We start from the raw sequence: 20,187 nt of genomic DNA on the forward strand, positions 1-20,187 counted from the left end.
TCCTGCCATATGGCACAACTCTCTTGGCAGCTCAGATGGGTAGCTAAGGCTGCACAGCCCATCTGCCTCCTTGTCATTTCCCGGCAGACCTTTTCCTCAACCCTCAATATTTTCCTCTCCCCCTTTATCACGGAGTCCCCAGTGTGCTCAGCTTTCTGGCCCCTTCACGCCTTATGAGGTCCTGCCTGTCCTGGTTCTTTCACTACCTCTTCACCTCTCTCACCGACCTCCTACTTAGGAACGGGGCTCAGAAGCCCGAGTGAGAGGACCTGACCACTTCGCAATGTATAGAGCAGGGAGAATAATTTATTGCATAAATATGTCAACGCTCTCCCTTTTGATCGGCATAGAAATCTTGCCACGTTTTCTTGCCTGTCTGAAAACGCAGAGCTGACGAACACGCCTCACATCAATAGCTGACACAGCGATTACCAACGGACAGAGGCCAGAGAGCTGTACACCCTCCGATCCTGCAAAGGCAGGGGGTGTGGTTGTAGAAAGAGAAGTGAGAGCCGAGAAACAGGGATCAGGGCCGTTATAAGGAAACATTCTTGTTTCTGAAAATGGAAAGATCGTGAACTCCCAGAACCCGCTTCTTAGCCCGCCATCCCCTTTGCCTCCTGCTGCTGTGGCAGCCCCCGGTGCCAGGCCCAGCCACAGACCCGCCACGGCTCGCGGCAAAGCTTGGCGCCCGGGTGCGCGCCTGGACCGGAGGCGGTGACTGGGCGGGTCGCAGAGAGGGCCGGCAGGGGCGGGGCCGCGGCGCGCGCCGGGGAATCCCTCCCGGGATCTGACGTCACCGCGGCGCAGGCCAATAAGAAGGCGGCGAGGGGGATTCCCGCGCCAACTGCCGCGCCGCCGGGTTTTTAAATGGTACCCAGGGGAACACCTTGCAGCGGCGGTGGGAGGAGTGGGGGACATGGAGGGAGGTGGTGAAATAGAATGGTCTTGGGGGACGGGACTCCAGGGCTTTGACGATTAGGCGTCAAGACTGACTTAGACCTGGGAAGAAAACCAGAGGCGGTCAAGGAGAGAGGCCAAACGCCAGGCAGGGCGAAGTCAGCCGGAGATGGAGTGGAAACTGGAGCGCACCGCGCCTCGGAGGGTCCGCACCCAAGAGGAGATGCTGTGGGTGAGTAACGCCCTGTTTTGCATTCTCCCTGAGTCTCTAATGCGGGGCCAAAGGCCCCGTTCGTAATACCTGTTTAGGACCAAGAGGTGGTACCAAACTCTAAGCCCGGGTCGTACATTTGAATGAAGTAATTTAGTTATATTCTGAGGGTGCCTAGTTGCCTTAAAAAAAAAAAAAAAAAAAGTAATCTGACAAGCACAGGATCTAGAAAAATTCCACACCTGAAATTATGATTTTGCTAAATAGTTTCTTTCTCAATATATTATCTGTGTTTTCAAAGGAAAGTATCATGCGTGTGCTCTCCAAAGAACTGAAGCAGAAGAAAAGTCAAGGCTCCGTCAAGGTGAGTGTCCAGGGCTTGTTCTTGTTCTCTGTTTTAATTCTGATCTTGAACAAACGAATTCTTGGTAAAGAATGTATTTGTAGGAAGTATGAGCTGGTCTGAAAATATGAGAATTTAAGTACAGTATCTTATTACATACTAAAAAAATTTCTTTACGAAACTGAAGATCCCAGAAAAATAATGCAATCATTTGCATCTGAATCGTGCTTTCTAGTTTTTGCCTCCACAGCAAAGGATAAAGCTGAGATGTCAGGTAGGCAGTGTATTGCTAGCGGCTGTTAATAATTTTAACAGATTGCTAGTTGCACTCCTCTCTGTTGCATTCAGAAGCACGCCTCCCAAAGAAATGGAAATGGTGCCATCTTGTGGACGATGTGGAGAAGTGGCATAAACCACGGTTTTCAACGTGAGCTGTTTAAAGTTGATCCAAAGTATTACCTGTTCTCCTTGAAAGACCAAACCCAAAGATCTTTAGTGTCTCTTGTAATCAGTGTAAAAGGAAACAAATTTAAATGGTTTTAGAAACGTGTTTCATAAACAGCCTTCATCTGCTTTAAATCTCTGTCACCATTTACCATGCTTCTCTCTAGGCTCAATAGTTCATCTTCCTTTGACCTGTACTCATAGATTCTAGTTCCAAATCCATCACTATTTTAATGTATTTTTCTAGATCTTATGTAAATGTTTCAACTAGGCACCGTGGCTCATGCCTATAATCCCAGCACTTTGGGAGGCTGAGGCAGGAGGATCATTTGAGGCCAGGACTTCAAGACCAGCCTGGACAACACAGGGAGACCTTGTCTTTCCAAAAAAAACTGCAAAAATTAGCTGGGCATGATGACTTTTGCTTGTAGTCCCAGCTACTTGGGAGCCTGAGGCAGGAGGATCGCTTGAGCCCAGGAGTTCAAGGCTGCAGTGAGCTATTATTGCACTACTGCACTCCAGCCTGGAGGACAGAGCCAGACCCTGCCTCTTAAAAAAAAATTTCTGTATTCAAGTGGTAGCATCCTAAATTGAATACATAATTGCATTTTCAGAACTCAGTTACTAATGTCATTTCTAGTAGGAGGAAACTAATCACATTTAAGCCCTTACATTTCTTAAATACTTTAATGTTGATTTTTTTCCCCCCAAATACTGCTGCAGTTTTGTGTCATGCCCAGCATATGTATTATCACGACTCCTAGATATTTTACTGTCTAATACAGACAACTAATCTTTTGATCAATAAATAGAAGTGATTTGAAAAGCTATAGTTAAGTAACTTTTTATTTATTTTTTTCAGACAGAGTCTTGCTTTGTCGCCCAGGTTGGAGTGCAGTGGTGCAATCTCAGCTCACTGCAAACTCCGGCTCCTGGGTTCAAGTGATTCTTGTGCCTCAGACTCCTGAGTAGCTGGGATTACAGGCAGCACCATCATGCCGGGCTAATTTTTGTATTTTTAGTAGAGACAGGGTTTCACCATGTTGGCCAGGCTTGTCTCGAACTTGTGACCTCAGGGGATTAGCCCACCTCGGCCTCCCAAAGTGCTCGGATTACAAGCGTAAGCCGCCTACAGTTAAGGAACTTTTAAAATTCATTTGTACTGCAGTAACATATCTTCATTATCCAAGCATTTAATTTGGAAAACCTAAGTGTGAGTATTCTGAAAATTTTAAAGTTTTTGTTTAACTTTTATGTTTTTGACTAGATTCAAGCAAATATTGATTTTATTTCTTATAGTCCTGAAGTAATACATTTTGTCTATAAGTTTTCTTTAATGTGACTATTAAGATTAGAGTTCTGCCACTGTGTTCATGTTACAAATTTAGCCTCAGTGACTTTCTGGGCCACGAGAATCGGCAGTGACCTGAATCAGGTAGGCAGTGTATTGTTAGCTGGCTGCTTGGGTCAAGTCAGCAGCCACAACTACCCTGCCACTTGCTTCTGGATAAATTCTTCTTGTCAATGAAGTGCTCTGGCTACCTGTGTGTGATGAGCTGGCAGTGTATTGTTAGCTGGTTGAATATGTGAATGGCATCAGCTAACATGCAACTGCTGTCTTATTGCATATACAATGAAAATCAGAGTGTAACTGAATCTGTAATTAGTGTGTGTTTACGTGTACTTTCTGCTATGAAGCAAGGCACTATTTACCATAATATATTATTACCATTAACTTATAATACGGTAATGCTTATAATACAATGGACAGCTTTATAATGGTAAGGAAAGTACTACAATTACTTAAATTTTTTTCCTTTTAAGAAAAATTTACTTATGCCTGCTTTTCCATAACTAAAATTTTTAAGAAATATTTTTGGAGTCTTTGGAGTCTTTTGGAGTAGACAGTATTTAAGTATTTGTGAAATTATATATTTTTACATATAAGATTTAGAATGTAATAACAATGTGGAATGGACCTACAATGTGTCCCCAGATTTTTAGTGAAGTCTTTGGGATTCTTTCTGCATCATTAGTTTCTGAATACAGCATTAGAATCGGTTTCCAAAACCGTGACTGTGTGTACCAGCTGGAGGGAAAGTTGAGGTAATTTTCCAGATGAGTCAGTCAACTAAAACATTTTTCACTTGAAATATCAAGAATATTGGGGATTTTTTTTTTTGGATGGGGAATGGTTTAATTTTTTTTGGAAGATTTACCTCAATCCTTTCACTTCATTTTCTGTAAAAACACAGATTCATGAAATATTTGGAAGGGAGCACGAGATCTAACTTGTGAAGTGGGAAGAACTGACCATACATTATGACTTTAAATATTTTCTCATTCCCTGGGAGGCATTTTGGCCCATGAAGCAGTATAAATATGTGCTGGCTTCCAGACATGCAGTATTCTTGTGTGGACATTTGTAGCCAGTTAGTGGAACTGACTTTGGTGGTGCCATCAGTTAGTTAAGCCATAGATGAGATATAAGAAATATTTCACATTCTCTACTGTACTGGATTGTAAGTTATTGGTAAAATGATTTTTATGCTTTCCTTATTTAAATATAAACATATTTCTAGAACATGGGTTAAATAGATATCTGTAGTTTGATTCTTATGCATTTTACTACTTTCAAATCACATCCTCTTTTTGTTGTTGCCCAGTGTTATTCACTTTCAGGAGATTTATGTTTAAGTATATCTTCCATGTAAAAATTGTTTTCATCTTGTCTCTTTTTAAGGTTAAATTTCAACATGTTATTTTCTTTCTCTTTTCTTTTTTTTTTTTGAGACGGAGTCTCGCTCTGTCACCCAGGCTGGAGTGCGACGGGCGCGATCTTGGCTCACTGCAAGCTCCGCCTCCCGGGTTCACGCCATTCTCCTGCCTCAGCCTCCTGAGTAGCTGGACTACAGGCGCCCGCCGCCATGCCGGGCTCATTTTTTGTATTTTTAGTAGAGACGGGGTTTCACCGTGTTAGCCAGGATGGTCTCGATCTCCTGACTTCGTGATCCGCCCGCCTCGGCCTCCTAAAGTGCTGGGATTACAGGCGTGAGCCACCGCGCCCGGCCTCAACATGTTATTTTCTATGCAGAGTCACTGACCTGGTGATAAAAATAAAACCTACTAAATTTAGAAGTCTTGGCTTTTGTGTTTTAGTTTTTTAAAAAATTAAACAGCAAGACAGAAAATGCCAACTTTATTTTATTTTAGATCAAGGGGTACATGTGCAGGTTTATTACATGAATATATTGGGTGATGCTGGGGTTTGGGGTTCTAGTGAACCTGTCTCCCAAATAATGAACATTGTACCCAGTAGGTAGTTTTTCGGTCCTTGTGTTCCTTTCTTCCTACCCTTCTGGAGTCCCCAGTGTCTACTGTTTCCATCTTCATGTCCATGTGTACCCATTGTTTAGCTCCCACTTAGAAGTGAGAATATGCCATAATTGATTTTCTGTTTCTGAAAATGACAACTTAAATTAAAAAAAAAAATTTCTTTTTTAGAACTGTTGATTCTGTAGGGAAACCAACTTTATGTTCAATAAACAGAAGACATTTAAAGTTGTGGTTTAGTCTCATATTAAGATGATGAGAAAAGAGGGAAGGAATGGAATGAAATAAAAATATGTTAAAGAAATAAAAAATACGTTAAAGAGATGAATGGGTTAGGAGGAAAGTGAAGATAGAAATTAAAAGAGAAAATGTTTCCATAGGTGGGAGAGGGAAAGAAAGGGATACACACTGGGATGTCAAGGGTCAAACAGAGGGAAAAGGGATTGGAAAAAGAGGAGGGAGCCTCTGCTGATGGCAAAGTATTTTCTCCCAGGTGTTTTCTCTTGGGGCAGTCTCTTGGCTGTTCACTGGTACTGGGAATGTCACTACTTCCCATCACTGCCCTCTGAACCTCTCACTATTATAGTGATAGCCTCCTTCTTTCTCTCTCTGTCTGCTGCTTTTTATTTCCCTGCAAAGACACTACGCTGCTCTGCAAGAGACATCCTTAACAGTTCAGCTGGAGGAGGGGAAGGGAAGAGTGGGAAGGAGTGTGATGGATTCATTTCTAGGCATAACAATTATTAGAATTTTATTCTATGGGAAAGATAAAATCAAGCAGAGGACTACATATGGACAGAGTGTCCTCATATCAGCTCCACCCAAACATGTCATTTTTCTTTCAAAGGAACACCACAAATCAATGTGGTGCAATCATGACTCACTGCAGCTTCTACCTCCTAGGCTTAAGCAATCCTCTCACCTCAGCCTCCTGAGGAGATGGAACCACAGGTATTTGCTACCACACCTGGCTAATTAAAAATTTTTTTTTTGCAGAGACAGGGTCGCTCTGTTGCCCAGGCTGGAGTTTAGTGGAGCCATCTCGGCTCACTGCAGCCTTGATCTCTTTGGGCTCAAGCAATCCTTCCACCTCAGCCTCCTATGTAGCTGGGACCTGAGGCATGTGCCATCACACCCAGCTAATTTTTTGATTTTTTTGTGGAGACGAGGTTTTGCCATGTTGCCCCAGGCTTGTCTCTAACTCCTGGGCTCAAGTGATCCTCCCTCCTCAGCTGCTTAAAGTGCTGATGTTATAGGCCTGAGCCATCATGCCCATCCCCAATTGTCACATTTTTAGAAATTTTGCATCCTAGTTACTAAACCATTGGTAGATTGAAATTGGCCATGAGGGAGCATGAGCATTTACATTGAGCTGGCAAATGCTGTATGTGAGGATTCCTCCTCCAGAGTCTGCTATTAAACATGTACCAGCCACCATTATATATATGCTAGATACACTGCAGTTATTAAGAATTATATATATGTACATGTATACATACTATTGATACAGTGTAATTGTTAAACATTTAAAAAAAAGAAATACAACTTTCAGGGCACATTTCAGGCAAATTCATATTTATTCCAATCTCTAACACTCTGTTGTTTTGTCTGCTGTAAGATGATCAGTATGAAGTATTCTTCTCTACGTACCAAAGAAAAACAAAGCAAACTTCAAGTCAGTGAATTAGTTACCACAGTTAAAATGCATTTGATTTTGTCCTTTTCCTTTTTCGCAAGGACAACAGCTGAATACTCTTTCATGTGATGCGTGATATTTTTCTTTTTCTCTTTCTTTCTTTCTTTTTTTTTTTGAGACAGAGTCTTTGAGATGGGGTCTTGCTCTGTCGCCCAGGATGGAGTGCAGTGGTGCGATCTTGGCTCATTGCAACCTCAGCCTCCTGTTTTCAAGTGATTCTTCCACCTCAGCCTCCCAAGTAGCTGGGATTATAGGCATGTGCCACCATCCCCGGCTAATTTTTGTATCTTTTACAAAAAATACAAATACAAAGATGGTCACCATGTGGGCCAGGATGGTCTCGAACTCCTGACCTCAAGTGATCCGCCCGCCTTGGCCTCCCTAAGTGCTGGGATTACAGGCGTGAGTCACCGCGCCTGGCTCCGATGTTGATATTTTTCTGTTACAGTCCTTAGCCCAGGCATCCTGTAGCACTCCATGTCCCAGACTTTTTGATGCAGAAACAAGACTGAAGGAAGATTGTCCAATATAGGAAAGATTCAACTTTTCCTCTGTATGTTTGTCCACTGGTATTCCTATGAGGCATTTGAGTTACAGGTAGCAACACCTCAGCAAATGACTCCACTCCCTCTCTCAGCACACATAACCTAATTGTTACGGAACCCCGAAGGGACTCCCGAATGTCCTTTCTTTCAAGGCAATACATATGACATGCTTTCAAATCTCCGCCTGCCTACTCTGCTTACCTAAAGGGCAAGGGGAGAAAATCCAGTACTGACATAGAATCTGTAGGTTGAATAAGGCAACCAAGATTAGAGATGTAAGTGAAGAAACCCACTTTATCTGGCTTTGGAGAGAACTAGTGACTTAAGGCAGGATGTTCATCTGTATCATGTTGACTGGGACAGTCCTGGTTGTTCCCAGTGCAGCTCCATTATCATCCATCTGGCAGTAGGGAGTCTCTGCTGCCCATGTGGTGCTGGCATACGCACTTCTGCTCAGGGCCCTAACGTGAATGCATAAAACACCCCTGCAGTGCCACAGCACTGCTATGAGCTCATGGAAGGCGTATGTGGGGATACAAGGCAAGAGTTCTCTGGCAGCAACACTTGGAGGGGCCGCCTGAACAAAAGTTTTCTTAGAGGCTCAGAATTCAAATTGCTAATAGGCTCTTGGGGCAAAATTGCAAAGGACAGACAGACTTGTTAGGTGGCTTCTGTTTTCTTTGCCAGCAATCCAGGTTAGTTCTGATTTCCTTCCTGGTCACTTAAAACACCTTGCTAAGTGTATTAATTGACTTTTAAAGTTGCAAAGGGCTTTTTTATTCCATTCAACCCCTGTTCAATTTACAGGTGAGGAAACAGAAATAAGGTACTTAAGTGACTTGCCTAAAGTCATGCAGCTGGCGAGCGGTAGGAGCAGGCTTGCTGACACACTCATCTGGCATTCGTGAAGCTATCCCTACAAATCCTCTTGACTTCTGGCAGAAACTCCACCTCCACCAAATCTCTTTCTAAATACCTTCATAGCTGCGTGGCTGGATATGTACTTTGAAGCAGAAGATGCTTCATGAAGTATTTTTGGTTTATCTAAGAACTTTGGTCCAAATAGATATACAGAACTATTTACTGAGATAGCATTACTGAATTCGCCATAAGAAACATCTTCACTTCCATCCATTAGATCAGGATTTGGTGAGTCAAGTCACAGACTACTTAAATCTGGTCTTTTTCTTCTTAGAAAATTTTATATGACTATTTTTACATTTTTGGCCATCTTCCTACTTATTTTATGTGGTGAATGTATATTTCATGAGGCAATAATTAACCTTCACCAACTTGGCAGTTTGCTTTGTTAGCCAATTATAAGGCTAACAAAATATAAAGGCCATGACTTTGGGAGAAGAAGTGCCTTGTGACTCTACTAAGAGGTTCAGTGACTGCTGATCTACACTTTAGGACTTATATGATCACCCCATTTTTACACTAGAGTTTAGGCTGTTTGGAGTTGGTTTTTACTATTTCAGCCATCAGAATGATGCTGCATTGAATTTCTTCCAAGTGGCTAATCTAGAATGAATACATTAGCAACCCAAATCAACCTATAAGGAATCAAGCTAAATGATCTTATACTCATGTCCTTTTTTTCTACACTTGGGATTTTCACGCAAAAATAAAGACTGACTTATTTGGTAATATTATGATTACAGAATTTGAGTTGCTTCTAAAAAATAATGCAGAGAGAAATACTGCAAATGAAGACTTTTTCAAATGTTATAATATGGCTATTTATAAATGACTATTTATATATGTCAGTTGCATACATAGTGACAGTTATAGTAAAACACTAGGAACCTATACTTAAAGAGAAAAAACAAACAAAATCCTGTACATAAAACAAGCACACATATATAAGGATTTGAATCTATGTATATATATTTTATACTTTTCAACACTTGTGTTTTATTATGTTAACATAACCATTTACAGTTATTCCAGAAATTTCAGTCATACACAGTGCTCTTGAATCCAAAGAGTGGTCTAGTGTGTTAGCATTTTCATCAAGTACAGTCCTAGAAAATGTCAAGTTGAACAGTAAGATATTGAGGCACATTGGTCACTAAATTCTGAATTCTTTAGTACAGTCAGAGGAAGTAGTTAATATATTGCATGTTGATTCTTTGGCTACTCTTGATTTTGCTTTGGGTAACATCTTCATGCTGGGAACATTCATTACCACTTAATAGCAAGATAACATTAAAAAAAATCCTTCATTGCCACATTTAATAGCATATTTAAAGAGGCAGAGGTTGCAATGAGCTGAGATTGCACCACTGCACTCCAGCCTGGGTGACAGAGTGAGACATTGTCTCCAAAAAAAAAGTGTTTAAAATGAGACCAAACCCTCATGGAGACATTTATCTGTTCTATTAGAAATGCAATGGCATTCTCATAGATCCTCTTTCTTTTTTATGATCAGTTGTCTAACCAGAGCTGCTATGTCAGGCCTGATGACTTCAATGGGCTCCTCTGGCCTCCAGAACTTCACAACTTGACCCTCAGGGTTGACAAGATACTTCCAAAAATTCCACCTTGGTTCCTTCTTTGAAGAATCTAAAATATCCAGAACATATTTTCATGAGCATAATTTTATTCTTTGTCAAGATTTTCACTTCTATTAGTATCTGCGTAAATGACAACTTTAGTATCAAGTTCTAGGATTGTCATAATATCAAAAACAAAACACCTAAACAAAGTGAAACTCAAGGTTAGAGTAACCAGATTTCAATATACTTGATGACTTCACCTATGAGTCTACTCATCTAATAGGTGATCTTAGTATCACGAAATAAAGCAAAGTAGGCCAGGAATGGTAGCTTATGCCTGTAATCTCAGCACTTTGGGAGGCTGAAGCGGGTGGATCACCTAAGGTCAGGAGTTTGAGACCAGCCTGCCCAACATGGTGAAATCCCGTCTCTACTAAAAATACAAAAAATTAACTGGGTGTGTTGGCATGCGCCTGTAATCCCAGCTACTCGGGAGGCTGAGACAGTAGGATCATTTGAACCTGGGAGGCGGAGGCTGCAGTGAGCTGAGATCACGCCATTGCCCTCCAGCCTGGGGGACAAGAGCAAAACTCTGTGTCAAATAAAAGCAAAAAAAAAAAAAAAAAAAAAAAAATTAATCAAAGTTGTAATCCCAAATTGCTGGGATTACAGGTGTGTGCCCCCACACCAGGTGAATTTTTGTATTTTGAGTGGAGACAGGGTTTTGGCCTCCCAAAGTGAATAATCACCTTATTTTGAAAAGCAATAACTTTTTTTTTGGCAGGGTCTCGCTGTATTGCCCGGGCTGGCCTTGAACTCCTGGGCACTCAAGTGATCCTCTTGTCTTGGCTTCCCAAAGTGCTGGGATTACAGGCATGAGCCACCATGCCCAGCCATGATATCCTTTTGATAAACCTTAATTTATGTAAGAAATGTAGATGTTTTTTCTATTTATACCACTCAAGATTTATGTTCATTTTATTGACTAATATGAGAAAAAATATAATAATTATAACTAAAATTTATGAAGTACTTACTATGTGCCTAGCAATGTATGCTGCATGCTTCAAATTGATCCTCTCATTTAATCTTACAGGGACCCTATGAGGTGGGCATTATTATCATTCCCGTTTTGCAGATGAGATAAATGGAGGCCTAGACACAAGGTCACGTGGCTAGTGAGTGGTCGAGCCAGGATTGCTATGCAGGCCTTTTTACTCCAGAGCTCATGCTCTTAACTTTTGGGCTCTATGATCCTATCTAAGTGGAATGAAACCTTAAATCACTGTTACCTTTTTGATTACACAGGCTAAGAGGGGTTTCAGAAGGTTTGTAGTGATAAAGAGAAATAACCTATGAGCTATTGCACCCACGTATCTGGCTGCTGTAACTGAAGAATGATTAGTTCAATGGCATGTGCTTGGGCTGTTTTTCCTCAGTGTACCCTCAAAATAAAAGGAATAAAGACCTCGCTGTGGTTGCCATTTATGGCGTTAGGCATTATATCAACTTTCCCTAGAAATTAAATTTAATGTTTTTAGAAGATTGTGACTTCACATTTATGTGAAATATTACAGATCATGATTTGGTTTGTTGGATTGGAAGCTTGATTGCCTGAGTGAGGTCATAGTTTTATCAAAACTCAACTTATCTACAGTGAAAATAGGATTGAAGATGTCATCAGAATAAGTTAGATGAGAGAATGTTAGCTAATGTCCTTGATTGATTGATTGATTGATTGATTGATTGATTTAAGATGGAGGCTTGCTCTGTCGCCCAGGCTGGAGTGCAGTGTGGTGATTTCAGCTCATTGCAACCTCTGCCTCTGGGTTCAAGCGAATCTCCTGCCTTAGTCTCCTGAATAGCTGGGATTACAGGTGCCCACCACCACGCCTGGCTAATTTTTGTATTATTAGTAGAGACAGGGTTTCACCACATTGGCCAGACTAGTCTCTAACTCCTGACCTCAAGTGATCTGCCTGCCTTAGCCTCCCAAAAGGCTGTGATTACAGGCGTGAGCCACCATGTCCAGCCTTTTTTTTTTTTTTGACTAATGTCATTTAGAACAGTGTCTGGCACAGAGCAAGCGGTGTATAAGTACTTTATTTTTACTATTAACACACTTAATTCCAAACAATCTTAAGAAGTTGGTACTATTGATAGCCCATTTAACAAATGAGAAACAGGCACAGAGAAGTTAAGAAGCCACATAGCAAAAACAAAAGAGCAGAGGTTTGAACCCAGGTAGCCTGAGGCCAAAGCCTATGCTGTCACTACGCCTTATGACCGTTGTGCTAAGTGACCTTGGCAAGTCTTTAAACAGATTTCTGTAGCTAGCTTAATTGGAGAGATAGCCTAACACTACTGCCCTCTAAAATAAATCAAGTTACATGTTTTTGGATTTTAGCAAAAATCTGGTAAGCTGACATATTCATCCTTGAGAATATTGTTTCAGATAAGAAAGGCAACATAAAATTAGCCACAAACATACATTAACTAATATTGCCCAGCACTATTCATGAGAGCTGTGTGGCTTTAATGATGGGAAGGGACATTTCCCCAGATGCTAGTTACACAAGATATTTTGTGAAAATAGCCATGGACACACTTTAAATAAATTCTTCAAGAAGATGGTCGTAAGGAATAAAATACATTGGAATAGAATTCTTTTACCATCTAAGAAGCTAAAACATTGGTTTCAGGGGACCATAACTCCTAGAAATTACAAAGGATGAGATTCTGGGTCTTTGATAGTTTTATGAAGCTTTCCTGATTCAAAGTTTCAAATGAGATAGGAAAGTATTGTCCTGGTATAATTGTTTAAAAATGAAAAGCAATTTAAAACATTATACTGGTGAGGCAAGGCAGATATTTACCAACAAGAAATCTAAATGCAGGTTCTCCTTCTGATCCTAGAATCTTAATCTTGTGGAAGATGGGGAATGTTACTCCGTAGTTTTTTCTTGCAAAAGATTCTACCTCCTTGCTCGGGCGGGGCTCCGATTCTCCAAACTGATTGCAGGGAAAAGCCAACACGCTGAAGTGGGATGGTCCAAACTCTTTGTGCAGTTCCTTCAGTGCTAAGTAATTTCTGTCTGTGAGTTGGCAGTCACTAGCCACGTTTACAACTAGTGAAACCTCCCGGAAAAAGAAAAAAATCCAACCGGAAAGTGAAGCAAAAGATTTTTAAAAATTCTGCAAGTAGTTAAAATCCTAAACAATTTGGGGGGACTATAACCTCTGATTGATGTTTTTTTTTTCATATTTTTGGACACACAAAGTTCTGTTGAAAACTGTAACCTAGATGCCTGGGTTAAGGCCCTGAAATAGTACTGCCATTAAACAAGCATTAGGTACTCATGAAAGTTTATTTTTAAATTAAAGATAAAACTATGAGTCTTGATAAGTGCTTTTTAAAGTTATTAGATTATAGAACCAATACTTTCATTAATAAATGTCATCATGTTCACATTACTAACTATAAGTCTTTTCCAAACAACTTTACATATCAATTCAGCACAAAATTAAAGCACTTTAAAGAAAACGAGATAATCGGAATTTATTATTTAGAAGCAAACTATCAGAACTCTAATAATGACAGTGATGTACTAATACAATTACTCTGAAGACTAAATTCCAACTTATGACCATGTAACAGCAAAAAATGATTTTATTAAGAGGAATAAACAGAGACAAGGAGAAACGGTAACAATAAAAATCAGATGATGCAACTTACTTTGCCTTTATACTTTTCCAGAGAAACAGTTCTTCCTTTTGCATCCTTCACTTCAAAGGCATAAAAGCTGTTGATTTTAGGTTTGAGGAATTTTAGTTGTAGAAGAAATAGCGTTACTGTGCATAGAACCATAGACAGCAAAACTGCAAATACCTTTGCTCTGGGCCCGGAACATTTTAGCGGGTAAGCTGCAAGAGGCTCCATGTTGGAGGATTCTAGAGGGACGTCTCAGCAGACTGGAATTCAAGGAGGAGCTGAAACTTGAAACCGGATTAGTTTAACGGAAAACCAGGAAGGACAGACTGCCTGCCTTCACTGCTAAGGAACAGAAAGACCCCTTCTCAGAGGGGGGAATGAAGCGAAACTCCTGAATGAAGCAAGGAGCTCTACAGAATTTCAAAGTATTTGTGATGTAATTATAATTTTTGCTAGAAAAATCAGGACATTTTTGGTAGGTCTTTGACATTCTCCCTACAAAGAAAATATTTTGCCAGCAGATGGTGCTCTTGTAACTTGAAAGCTATGGAGGGCTCATCCCCATGCTAAGCATCCTGTGTATTTATTGAACAACTGGTTGCAGAGGATACAGTACAATGCTCAGCAATAGTTTAGAATGTAGATTAAATGTGACCTACTCATATGATGTATGGCCTGAAGGACGTTACTATTACATGTATGGATTAAACATGGTATATGAGTTCAGGAAATTTGTAGTGGAAAGAGCAGTGAAATATCTGAAAAGGCTATTTACCCTGACTCATCTAGCTAAGGCAATCACATACCAGGTGAATACAGTCAAAATAAATATGTTAAAAACAGTGAAGGTGTTTAAAAAGCCCTTCTTTATCATAAAGCAAACTATAGTCCAGTGTTTTTCAAATTTCTGATCATGACCCGCAGTTGGCAGTGCACTTTACAACGTAACTGGGTACAAACACACACAACTGAAAAACAACACTTCTGCTTTGAACTGTGATGCACCCCCACCTGTTGCATTTTTAAACAACCCAGTTCTGACCTATCAAAATGATTTCATCATTCACCAGTGCACTGCAACCTATAGATAGAAAAAACTGAGGCCGGGCATGGTGGCTTGCACCTGTAATCCCAGCATTTTGGGAGGCCTACATGGGAGGATCACTTGAGCCCAGGAGTTCAAGACCAACTTGGGCAAGAAAGCGAGACCCCTGTCTCTAAATTTTTTTTTTTTTTTTTTTTTTTTTTTTTTTTTTTTTTTTTTTTTTTAAATTAGCTGGTTGTGGTGGCGCATGCCTGTGGTCCCAATTATACAGGTGGCTAAGGTGGGAGGATTGCTTGATCCCAGGGGGCTGAGGCTGCAGTGAGTCGTGTTTGTAGCACTGCATTGCAGCCTGGGTGACAGAGTGGGACTGTCTTAAGATCAAAACAAAAGAAGAGTGAAAAAAGAAAAAATTGAACTCCATAATAAAGTAGTAATTTAGCAGTTAAGTAAGGCAATTCTACCAAGAAAACCCTGAAAACAAACAAAGCCTGCAAAATCCACCTCTACTTGGGTACATCAGCTAATTGCTTCATTTTTTTTCTCTTTATTTCCCCCCACTGGCTGTTGCCTGGCACAGGCAGCCTAACTTTGCTGTTGCTAACGGTCATGAATTTTAGGGGTGGGTATGGGGAGGCAATTGAAGGTTGCATATCTTAAAAGCCATTCACTTTCAATTCTGCTCTGTTTAAGACTCACAGCAAGATCTGGATGAAGGGGCATTATTCCATTTGATCATGATGTGTTTCCAGAAAGTGCAGGGAATGAGCTGAGATGCTTGTGGAGTGCCCTTCCTATCACTTAGCTTGTGGATCTTCAGAGAGGGTACTCAGGACGCTCCCTGCTCTTCAGGTGCCCGCTCTGTGGCATGTGTGTTTTTGGGTGGCTGAGCAAAACCCATAGCCTACTGTGCAAAACCTGTGAGAAAAACCACTCTACTCCTACTCTCATGGCCCAGTAAGAATGGATACAGTAGAAAAAGAAATGACTATGCGGAAAGTATTCCCTTTTAAACATAATTCCTAGTAAAGAACAAAAGTGTATCACTTCCTGATAATTTTACTTTGGTGTTCTCTGGCTGAATTGTTTAAAAAGTCAAGTCCCTGTGTTTATATGACATGAACACTGCAATGTTACTTAAGCTCTCTGGCCTTGCTCTCTAAGTGGGATCTGGGACTTTCCACAATACCATCACCTGGGCATTTGTTAGAAACACAGCATCTTGGGCCCCACCCCTTACTTCCCGAGTCAGAATCTGTACTTTTGCAAGATCTCCTCATGACACATACACACGTTTAAGTTTGAGAACCTCTAGACCTCAGCCTTTTTTTGGTTTCAGAGCATCAAGAGTCTTTGATTTCTCTGTTTTCCATAGTGGATGTGTTTCATGTCTCTATGAATACACGAGATATTTTAACTCCTCAGGCTGTACAAGCAAATGGCTCAGGAGCATGCATTTTAAAATTAATTCATAGAATACCTGCTATAATTTGAGCCATGTAAACCCAACTTGTTATAACTGTGTTTTGAGGTGGAAAGAGAGTGATTTATCTCTGGCAGGGATGTTGACTGACCACTGCTTCAGCAGGGCCCCACAGGGTGATATTATTTGGATAAAATCACTGTGATAATTTCTAGTCCACTGTTTTATAAGCACAGAAACTCTTATCAAGTGATCCAGAGATGAATGGATTTGAAAAGGCCAAAATTATGCTGTTACAAACTTGCATGTGATTGCTGAATAAGCCAGTTTTTACAACCAGAAATAAAACATTATGCAGGCCTGATGTTGAGGTTGGTTTGACCACAAAATTCCATATTGTATGAATACAACTTTGAAAACTTACGTGTATGTCTCCTGTCAAGGATGAAATCAGAGCCAGTTTGTTAACTTAATGTTCCTAAGGCTTAAGAGCTTCAAATAATGAAGGCATGATATATAAATTTTCACATTGGCCCATTAACCAAACATTCAGACAGCACTTTGGAGAACTCATGTGCTGGACAGCATTGGATGAACACAGATTTTGACCCTGGCACACCTCTTCTTTGTTGTTTTGGCAGTCTTTCTCTGCATACAGTTTGACGTCATCATCTCTCAGCCTTCTGGGGATCTGCCATCATTGTTTTCATGTTCTGTCTATACTAACTCTATTCTGAGACTATAGATATATCAAAATGGCACATTTCTCTGCGTAAGGGGTAATATGTTAGAAAAAACACCAGCACTCTTTCAGTAAATGAAGGAAGGCTTCTTACAGGAGGGGAAGAGATTGATGAGTTCATGGTGAAGGCAGGAGGAAGCTACCGGGTCAAGAATGGGATAAAGCAGTTGACTCAGTTATCAACCAACTCAGGCACTGGAAAGGATACAAATAAGGTGTAAGGGAAGGAGCCAGCCTCATGCAAATGTAAAATCAATTTTGGAAATATGAGAACACACATGAAACAGGGAAGGATTACAAGGCAGCAAATAACTTAGTGCTAAATAAATGACTTGTTTTTTTTTTTTTTTTTTGAGACAGAGTCTTGCTCTGTCAGCTAGACTGGAGTGCAGTGGTGCAACCTCGGCTCACTGCAACCCCTACCTCCTGGGTTCGAGTGATTCTCTGGCCTCAGTCTTCTGAGTAGCTGAGACTACAGGCATGCGCCAAAACGCCCAGCTAATTTTTGTATTTTTAGTAGTGATGGGGTTTCACCATATTAGTCAGGCTGGTCATAAACTCCTGACCTCGTTAGCTGCCTGCCTCAGCCTCCCAGAGTGCTGGGATTACAGGTGCGAGCCACCACGCCTGGCCAATGACTTATGTATTTAGAGAGCTTTATACTGCACACAATCTTCTTTAGTATACACATTATTTTCTTCACAATAATTCTTTGAAATAGGGAGCAGTTAACTCAGCCAAGATCACAGTATTAGTGAATGGAACAATGAAGAATAGAGTTTTGAACTTTCAACTTCATAACCAAAATTATTTCAGCTTCATGAAACTATTTCTGTGTAATAGGTAAATAAGTTTATTTAGAAGAAAACATGGCAGGTGAGGAGATGGCTGTAGTACTCTGGTGGAGGGGTCATACGGTTTGGCTGTGTCCCCACCCAAATCTCACCTTGAATTGTAATAATCCCCACATGTGAAGGGTGGGGCCGGATGGAGATAACTAAATCATGGGGATGGTTTCCCCTATACTGTTCTCGTGGTAGTGAATAAGTCTCACAAGATCTGACTGTTTTGTAAATGGGAGTTCTCCTGCACAAGCTTTTGCCTGCTGCCACGTAAGACATGACTTTGCTCCTCATTCACCTTCCACCATGATTGTGAGGACTCCCCAGCCATGTGGAACTGTGAGTCCATGAAATCTCTTTCCTTTGTAAATTACCCAGCCTCAGGTATGTCTTTATTAGCAGTGTGAGAACAGACTAATACAAGGGGTTTCCTTCATCAAGAGGCATTTTGTTTTATAAGAAATCACTGTATAAGCGCCCAAAAAGGAGAGGGCATGGAGAACACCACCAAAAGGCTTGTCTGTGTGTACTGAAGTTATCTGGAAGGGGCCACAGGAAGTCTGCAGAACAGCAGGTCCAGATGATAGATAAAGAGTCTTAGTGAGGGTAGCCTTGGCTAGCACGATGGAAGGAAGGGGTGGGTGCTAAAGATGCTTTGTAGACCCCACTGGTGATGGAGATAAAGGATGACGTTTACCTGAAAATGACCTTGACAGTGTGTGGGTCATATTGCCCACTAGGATGGGAAGGCATTGAAGGTTCAGACATGAGAAGATGAACATTTTGGTCTTCATGACTAATTTGAAATAGCATTGAGACCCTACATTTGAAACGTCTTGTGGACAGAATGTTGCTGCGTTGGGCTGGTGGTGGGTGGGAGGGGCACACACTCAGAGGTTAAGGAACGAGGTTAGGGTATGCTTCAGAGCTACCTGGGCTATCTTTGCTACTTTTATCTTTGTCTTGAGGTTCTAGCAAGACTGGCATCACCAGCAGGTCTTTTCTGGCATGTCTAGGTTTTTCCCACCCACTGGATATTTGTGTGTCAAATTATTTGTCAGTAGACATATTTGTTTCTATTTTCTCAGTTGTTTCATTCTGCTACTTCCTGACTTTATTTTTAACCCCTCTGGGTTCTTTTCTAATTATTTTTGGCTCTGGTGCTCTGAATTCCTCCTGGTTTAATGTCACTGTGATGTGAACTCTACAGGTAAACAAGCTGAATTGATGTGCTTGGAGTACCAAGTCATTCATCCCTTTTCCCTTCTTTGTCTTACTTTTCTTATCTTCCTCTTCCTTTCTATTAATAAATACTTGAGTCATTCAAAACTATGCGACAGGCATTTCCTCAGCAGGAGATAGATCCTGGAACAGAAGTTTAAAAATACTGAAGATGAAATAGCACAATCTGCAGCAGTGTTTCCTTCACTGCAGTCATTGAAGGAATACCACCATGTGATTTGCCATATCTGTATATCATTTATTTGCTTAACATTTTAATATTCATACTAACAAATGAGTATTTAAATACAATTTATTTTTCTGAAATTAATTTTTTGTAAGGAAAACTTTACATCAAAACTAAAAAATTATAAAATGACATTAAATACATAATTATTAATGTTCATCTATACCACTATGAACCATATGTCCCTAGTGCAGGGACTGACAGAATTTTACTTTATATTCAAACTGTGCTCTCTTTCAAAGTTCTCTGAATTGAATCTACCCCTTCATGGGTCCTGGTTGTATCATAGGGAGCAATATAAAGTATGTTTTTCTTTTATTCATAGATTGCATCACTTTAAATATTTGGACAGTTCATTTTGGGTTTTCCTCTTTTTTCTTTTTCTTTTTTGTAATTTGAGACAGGGTCTCACTCTGTCACCCAGGCTGGAGTGCAGTGGCATGATCATGGCTCACTGCATCCTCGACCTCCTGGGATCAAGTGATCCTCCCACCTTAGCCTCCCAAGTAGCTGGGACCACAGGTGCGTGCCACCATGCACAGCTAGTTTTTTGATTTTTTTTTTAGAGATGGCGTCTCACTTGCCCAGGCTGGTCTGGAACTCTTGGCCTCAAGTGATTCCCCCTCTGCATTGGCCCCCCAAAGTGCTTGGATTAGAGGTGTGAGCCACTGCACCAGACCCTTTTGAGTTTTCTTTCTTCTAGACTAAGCACCCCAGGTTTCCACTATTGGATGTGCTGGGGTGTTGCCCCATTACTGTGTTTACCCTGACCCCTGTCACTGTGGTCTCTTTCCTCCAAATGAACTCAGGGTTTGAATCCTGACTTGTCCATCTCCCTTTTTGAAGAACAGTTCTGGGACTGGACGTGGTTCTCCAGATGCTATCGGAGTGGTGCAGAGACACAGGGTTTTGATTGCTCCTGTTCTGGACACTATTTTTCTGTCAATGGGACCTAAAATTGTACTGATTTTTTAAAATAATTTCA

General features: G+C 40.8%; 2 protein-coding genes across 5 annotated transcripts in view; one reads left to right on the forward strand and one right to left on the reverse strand.

Moving 5' to 3' along the window:
* The first annotated feature begins 892 nt into the window (after nt 1–892).
* Nucleotides 893–20,187, forward strand: part of CDC20B (cell division cycle 20B) — a 59,526-nt gene continuing 40,231 nt past the window's right edge. For all 3 annotated transcript variants that reach the window (XM_010386481.2, XM_010386482.2, XM_010386483.2), the window contains exons 1-2: nt 893–1,132; nt 1,413–1,475. In XM_010386481.2, the coding sequence (XP_010384783.2) occupies nt 1,070–1,132; nt 1,413–1,475 (126 nt within the window). In that variant the 5' untranslated portion in view covers nt 893–1,069. The remainder of the gene's footprint in view (nt 1,133–1,412; nt 1,476–20,187) is intronic.
* GPX8 (glutathione peroxidase 8 (putative)) lies at nt 6,790–13,988 on the reverse strand. Of its 2 annotated transcripts, XM_010386480.2 has the most exons (3): nt 13,710–13,988; nt 12,850–13,111; nt 9,174–10,040 (listed from the first exon to the last, which is right to left on the reverse strand). In XM_010386480.2, exons 1-3 carry the CDS (start codon nt 13,911–13,913, stop codon nt 9,877–9,879), a joined length of 630 nt encoding a protein of 209 aa, XP_010384782.1. In that variant the 5' UTR covers nt 13,914–13,988; the 3' UTR covers nt 9,174–9,876. The 2 variants fall into 2 exon arrangements, with proteins under 2 accessions (XP_030783749.1, XP_010384782.1); XM_030927889.1 differs by lacking the exon at nt 12,850–13,111 and having other exon boundaries at nt 6,790–10,040; nt 13,710–13,931.

This window comes from Rhinopithecus roxellana, chromosome 3, assembly GCF_007565055.1.
Source record: "Rhinopithecus roxellana isolate Shanxi Qingling chromosome 3, ASM756505v1, whole genome shotgun sequence".
Taxonomy (NCBI): domain Eukaryota; kingdom Metazoa; phylum Chordata; class Mammalia; order Primates; family Cercopithecidae; genus Rhinopithecus; species Rhinopithecus roxellana.